The sequence below is a fragment of the Malaya genurostris genome, chromosome 3 (assembly GCF_030247185.1).
Source record: "Malaya genurostris strain Urasoe2022 chromosome 3, Malgen_1.1, whole genome shotgun sequence".
Taxonomy (NCBI): domain Eukaryota; kingdom Metazoa; phylum Arthropoda; class Insecta; order Diptera; family Culicidae; genus Malaya; species Malaya genurostris.
Window position 1 is genome coordinate 10,019,296 of NC_080572.1, and position 7,190 is coordinate 10,026,485.

Genomic DNA, 7,190 nt, shown 5'->3' on the forward strand with positions numbered 1-7,190 from the left:
TAGCGCGGTTAGGTAGGCAGCTGCGAATAAAAGATAAAACAAAATCGAAGTTAGTCGTAGCAGGTTATTCGTCTATCCACAACGAATTGATGGGAAAAGTTGGAATGTTCATCTTTTATACCGATGCAGTTGTACAGCAGCAGATATTTTGTTCTCTTCCTCAGAACGCATTCTGAATGGCTGGTGCTGACATGGGTCTATTCAGACGGGTTTTTCAATACAAAAAAAAACAAACAGTTTGAAACAGTTCAATGTTGTTGCAATACACGTTTAAGTTGAAAAATTTCGAATCTATTGGTTGTTAGATTATATAAATCCTTCTGCAGATCACTGAGTTATGCGCTCTAAAATACGACAAAGAAAAACACGCGTCATAAGTTTTCCTCTTTGCTATTTGTTGAAACCAAGAGAAAGTGCAATTTTGAATAATTTGTGATTATCATCCTCATTCTTGTTTACGGACGTATGCGATACGTTCGAAAGTATGTCAAATTCGTATTATCGTTTACGTTCGAATGAAACACACTTTCAAACATCGTATATGCATAAGAACAACTCCAATCCAACTTTAAACCATCAGTTCTGTTACAGACTTAAGTTGTAATCAAAAATGTTTGATATGATTTGTTTATTTGACTTGTTTTTTCGTTGTAGCATGTTAACCGATGACGTATTTTCCATAGAGTACCTAATAGATATGGTTAAATTTGATCTGTAAAAACTTGGAACCGCAGTAGTAGTACAATTGACAGAACATGTTCATGGGTTGAATGAAGGTATTTTCGGAATATACTTTCACTTCGTTGGGAACTCATAACTAATTAAAATAAATTTCAAAAAACTTTCAAATAAAAATTGAGTTCATTTTATTGGATTCGATAGGTGCTCGGAGATGTGTCCGTGACTATTAGGCTATTGAAAATATGTTTGCAACTATTTTTATGAACATAATGAAAGTAACAGTATTAACCGGAAAGCATTTCTACAAAGCTGTACATAGTTCATAGATTCATATTCAGACAACAACTGCCTTATCTGGATGATCACTGCGAACGTGTCTCTCAAGAGCAACATCTTTAAAAAACTGCATTCCACAGTAAGTACATTTGATCGAGTATTCCGTAGCTTCCCCACTCTTCTTGTGCCGCTGGAAGTGTATGTAATATCCGGTTGAGCTGTTCGATGTGTGATCACAGTAAACGCATTTGTAGGGCCGCTCGGTTGTATGAATGCTACGCACATGATTAAGTAATCGTGTTCTATATAAACAAACAATCAATATTAATGGTTCTGAAAAGAAGTTAATTCGAGTATACTTGAGAAATGTTCGGAAGTCGCAAGTGGTACACTGCAAATTACGAATTCCTAGGTGCTTTTGTTTCACATGAGAACGTAGTTGACATGCTTTGGCGTAGACAGCGTCACATTTGTCACAATTAAATTTAACATTTCTATGAGATAACTTCAAAATAGATACAGAAATGCGAATTATTAAAACGTAATCTCTTTATTTGTAAATTCTCTAAACATTTAATTAACAAGTCAATTTTAACCTACCTCGTGATTCTTTCGTGTTGTCCACACATAAAAGACTTTATCGCAATAACGACATGGGAATGCGTTTTCCTTGGTATGAATATTTCTATGCACTCGCAGTTGCCTTTGGTTAGGACACACACGAGGGCAAAATTCGCACGGAAATTCGGCGTTCTTATGGCTGGTCAAGTGATTGCTTAAATCATATATCGATTTTCCGCAGAGGTGACATTGCTTCTTCCTGTTCGATTTAGGCTTACTTTTTATATACATTTGGTGTTTCTGCTCTTCCGTATTGATATTTTCGCTATCTTCTACTTCATCTTCAGTAGAACTGTGGTTTTTCTCGTTGTATACCTTGTGGTCAAGCATAAAATAATTATCATTCTCGTCATCGAGAGCCTCGTGAAGGTATTCTATTTGAATATTTTCATCCGAATGTTCCGCAAGTTCATTATCGCTTTTGATCATCTCAGGTACGGTGTTCTTTTGAAATTTAAATGTTTCATGACATTGATGAACAAATAACTGTAAATTTTCTATGAACACAGAACAAGTCCAACATATTGTGGTGTTCATCTGGTCGTCGCAATCAATCTGTTGAATAAGGTAAAAAAACAATACAATGAATGTAATTCAATAATAAATAATACAATAAATTACCTTCACATGTATAGTATCATGAATTATTTCTCCATACGTTTGGTTATTATAAGTATCGAGAAAAAGGTCTTTGGATCGTGAAAATAGATGTGCTTGACAAATACGGCACTCATTTGTTTTAATCATTTCCTTAACACCAGCCGATCGGCTCTCAGTTTCAACATCACCACCTCCTGCTTTTCGCGAAGCTTCTAGTTCTATCGTATTTGGTCGCCTCCATAAGGTTGACGCCTCTGGAGGAAAATTCTTACTTCTACCTTCTTCAAATTGTCTTTTCAATCTGAAGTAAGCCTGTTGTAGCTGTTTAACATCACGATTGAGAAACATTTTTTTAGAGTGGAGCGCTATTAACATGTCCTGAAACACAGTGGTACGATCTTTTATTACGATTGATTCAATCTTACGGCCAAGTGCCTGTTTGATGATTTCTTTTAATTCGCATTTTAACAGGTACGAACAGGTTCTTTTACGCTCCAGTGTTGTTTTAATTAGGGTCTCCCACTTATCATCATTTTTCGAAGCTGCAATTCATAGACGCCTTAAATAAAGCAACAATTAAGGCTAAATAAAGTACCGTTCTCTTGGTGCTCGTCCGATCCCCAAAGCTGCCTTGCTTCCGGGGGATGTGGGTTCAACTTTCCACTTCGAAAGTCCTTCTCCATTCGTTGATAATATTTACTGAGTATGTATAATTTCCTATTCGGAAAGTGTCCATAGTTACTCATTAGTTTCTGGACGTCAAAAAATAGATGCTCCGTGCGACGTCCGGCTCGACGAGCTTCTTCCACTCCAACAGCAATACAGGCCCGGAGAAGAGCTTGTTTCTCATCTGCTCGGAAAGATACATTTCGAGCAGCGATACCTTTTCGTGATTCTCGCAAAACTTTACTCATGACGATTCATTGAATCGATTAAGTACCAAACTCTTCTCACAATTTTGAAATAATCATAACTATAGTTTATATTACGATAATAATAATTATTATTATATTTGAAAGTCAGAAACGACAGAAACCGTTTGTAACACTGAAAAAAAACATGTAGAAGTTTCCTGATAAACAATCTTCTTCGGGCTTCCCGCAGGCAGAAAATTCGTGAGCAGAGATGCCAGGTAGAATTTTCAAATATCTTTAGACAGGGTTGCAAAAGTCTGTATATCCCCCGAAAATAAATCTGCAGTTAGCAAGTATGACTTGCTGGCTACAATTTCTCTAGTACACTGAGCAAAATACCATAGTAACCGTAGCCTGTTTTCCATTGTCATTTCAACTATACGCTTAAATAGTAGCAACAACCATGATATATGACTATTCACCATCTGTATTGTATAAATTACTACACAACAAAGACTACGACTTGACTAAACTATTTGTATTTATGACTTTTCTGGCATGGTCATCCTGACAATGGTAGTCATCTCAAATATAAGAACAAATAGTTAAAATCACAATTTCTAGTAAGGTGAAATTGCTCTCGAGCCTTGATATATATGAGGAGCTAAATAGTTATCGTTACCATGTAAATATGTCCACAGTATAATAATGTTACCATAAATAGATACATGGTTTAAAAGAAATTATGAAGTTTGAAAACACTATTCATGTAGTCAATATCAACAGAATTCATGTAGTAAGCACATTATCGTATTGTGTTTTTTAACCGACTATGTTTTTCATTTGTGCTGACTATACAAATTGTCAATAAACGGATACACTTTATTATTGTCACATAATGTTACAATACAGCAGACAATTTCGTAACACATCAGTGAATGATTTGAAAAAAATTGTATATTGTGACTTATATTGTGCAATTAGAAAGGTCTTGCAGGTGAGTAAATTTTGTAGCCTTACTAGTTTCCGTCGTTGAAATTAAATTTTTCAACAATTTTGCCGGTAATGGCTGTTTTCTAGTGAAATCGACGTCCTGTATAATTTCTATTATTCGTCATCGGTCGCTTTAGAAACAACATCAAGCGATTGATTAAAAGCGACGAACATCATCCGATTCCCGGATTCAAATCGCTCGAATCCGACGGAAAAAATAACAATATATGACAGGTGGGTATTGAGGTTTGCTTCTAGAATTCAAATTCATAAAACTTTTTAACATTAGCTCATGTTTTGCTGATCTTCAGCATTGTTGAATCAACCACTGCTTTCAGTTTCGAAATAACTGGAAGTGAAATGTCAAAAATACCATGGCTCTGGTTATAGCGAAAACCACAATGTAAATAAAGATTCGATCATGGTTAGCCTAACAATCTCAATCGTATTAGTTATTCATACAATATACTGTTCAATATTACTATTCTAGAGCCGATACCATTTATAGTAAAAATGAACTTGACCATTGTTGAAATCATCTGATTTAATAGTCGGCTGAAAACCACTATACTCGCATGGTCACGTTGGCCCTCTATATAGTAACTGTTACCATAATATTTTTCTGAGTGTATGATCAGTATGATACCCTATAAGCAGCCCTTACAAGTGACAACATTATTGTCAATCCAAGATATTGTCAATACCGTCAATCCAATTGACTTGGTAACTTGAGACCGCATTTTTCGAAAAAATCAAGCGTTTGGAGCTCCAATTATTGCAACTGAACATTGAATCATTGAGAGAAGAGTTCATTGCACAAATCCATCTTGTTAATATGATGTCTTTGGAACTAGTTACCAAGGAGCGCAATAATAAATAAACAAATCATTTGAGAAAGATGTGAAACTTTTATATAAATTTAAATTTTGTTTAAACGTTCTTTTTTAGATTTGCGCCGACCACAATAGTACAATAACCAAATCTGGTACTAGAAGCAAATACAAATAATAATACCCCTAAGTCCCATATAAACGAATCGCCAATGTTTGGTTCACAGCATGAACAAGTAAGCCTAGCAAATATCTCCCTTTCGTTGCGATAGCGTGAAAATGTGAAAGGAGATCGTTTCTGGCAACGCTTTATGCTAGTTGCTACGGTGCAAAACAAACTTGTTTGTTTATCGTTGCTGTATTAAATTGCAACAATCAGTCTAAATATCGCCGGCTAATAAACCAAAAAGCTTTCGAAATGGTGAGAAGTTGCTTAGTAGAGGGATGTGACACACGAACAGGGTCGTCCGAAATTTCGCTTCATAGTTTTCCTAAGGTTCAAAATATGTAAGTAATATATTTACATATTTTTCACTATAATAAACAGTAACTATAGTGAACTTGTTCTTACCCTTCAGTGTTGCTAGTTTTATAGAAAATTCGTTAGAGTACATTGTCACTCTGACAGTGTATCATGACAATGTACCGCACGATGCAAAATGTGTCCTTGAAAATTTGTCGGAGTACTCCGTATTATAATTTGTATTTGCTAGAAGTAGTGTCACAGACTAACAGACATGACAGTATGAGTAAATTCTTATATAAAATAATTTTTTGTGATGCACTAGCTCCACCTATATTGTACTGCGCGAACTATTTACTATCTGTACACCCCTTGTGTTATGTAAAAGTTTTTTTACTAGTTGGTTTCCCCTCGTTTGTCAACAACGATCAGCTGCTTGCAGGGATGCCTGATTTCATCAAAATATTTGAAAATGAATGGTCACAATAAATTATTGGATTAGGTTGATAATATATTTAACTTTTTCGCGATGTTTGAAGGTAACCATTATTTGACTCAACGTTGTTCATCTAGACTATTTTTTATTGTTTTGGTAGTTTTCACCCGAAATCAAGTGGCGGCAGACCAGAAGCAAGTAAATATTGTAACAAAACGGGTTCGATTTTGTATTGCGTTGGAGGATGAGAAGTAGGCACAATTATGTATATAGTTTTAGCAATATGTATTAAATCTGTATCCTGCATGAAATTCGCGTGGACGCATACAAATCAATACATTACAGGTAATTCTGTATGAATGGCAACTCTGTTGGTAAATGAAAAAAATAAACACAGTCTAGATGACAGACAGGATGTTTTTGATAGGGTAACGTGGCGCCATCATGACACATGTGAGTACTGTCCCAAATAAAGAAATATTCGAAATGATCGTTAAAATAATTGAAGAATCTAATTTGAGTGTCCTGTCTGTTAGTCTGTGGTAGTGTTGCGACTACCCTATATCATCCACAGCTACCCATTAGCTCTATCTGCAGAGTAATCACCATTTAAAAACTCGTTTACATAGCAGATAGTTATTATAGATCTAAGTATGGTTACGTTGAACTATTTAACAAATATCCATGAATATTGAATTGTCTGGAAGTCATTTTTAATATGTTCGAGCACCAGCAAGCCTTAACGAAGACCTCTATCCGATTAAACTAAATGATAATTCCACTCGAGGCAGTTGGCTTTGTTTACATTTCCCAAGTCTCAAATAGGCAGTAACCAATGTTATGGTAACTGTTATTTAAAATCAATGATCGATCAATTTGTGTTGCCAGTTTCAATAGTTTTCCAGGCGATTTCGTTTTGACATTACAAGTTACTGACAGGTAGTTAAATTTGCGATACAGTTTCGAAAGACGAGTGGCAGGTCGTGTCGTCGGTCACGCTATGTTCGCAAGATACATTAAATGGATAGCGGAGATAAACTAAATAGCAGAACGCGTTATAATTGCGAAAATGAGATATATTTGTGGTCTTCAAACCTCACGTGGCATACAATACAAAATAATACATGAAAACATAAGTTGGTTACCAATTACCATACAAATTTTAATGATCATTTAAAACTTCGTTTCGCTGCGCAGCCGCAGAGGAAAGGAGAGTCTCGGAAACACTGGGATAGACAACAAGATTGCTTTTCGAAGAAAGCATCTATCATTCACAATATCAAATGCAGCTCAATCAAAATTTCAACTCCGTTCGTGTTGAACTTTGCAAAATAGAGTCCATCACAAAGAAGCACAACAAGGACGGTTTCGAGATCGATTTCCGATTCACCAGATTAATTTTGTAACATGATCAGTCTTCTTCTTGAATGTTTTTA

At 35.4% G+C, this 7,190-nt stretch overlaps 1 protein-coding gene across 1 annotated transcript; it reads right to left on the reverse strand.

Annotated features, from left to right (window-relative positions):
• Positions 1-849: 849 nt before the first annotated feature.
• Positions 850-3,270, reverse strand: LOC131438038 (zinc finger protein 808-like). The gene is made up of 5 exons (XM_058607815.1): positions 2,774-3,270; positions 2,200-2,720; positions 1,558-2,133; positions 1,317-1,462; positions 850-1,259 (listed from the first exon to the last, which is right to left on the reverse strand). Exons 1-5 carry the CDS (start codon positions 3,090-3,092, stop codon positions 1,016-1,018), a joined length of 1,806 nt encoding a protein of 601 aa, XP_058463798.1. The 5' UTR covers positions 3,093-3,270; the 3' UTR covers positions 850-1,015.
• Between the last annotated feature and the right edge of the window lie 3,920 nt (positions 3,271-7,190).

What these genes read in the sequence shown, in the direction of transcription:
- LOC131438038 (XM_058607815.1), bottom strand. Translation starts at nt 3,092, where the DNA reads ATGAGTAAAGTTTTGCGAGAATCACGAAAAGGTATCGCTGCTCGAAAT. An exon ending in ATGATACTATACATGTGAAG is followed by an intron (nt 2,134 to 2,199) that starts GTAATTTATTGT and finishes CTTATTCAACAG; the next exon opens with ATTGATTGCGACGACCAGAT. An exon ending in CAACACGAAAGAATCACGAG is followed by an intron (nt 1,463 to 1,557) that starts GTAGGTTAAAAT and finishes TCTATTTTGAAG; the next exon opens with TTATCTCATAGAAATGTTAA.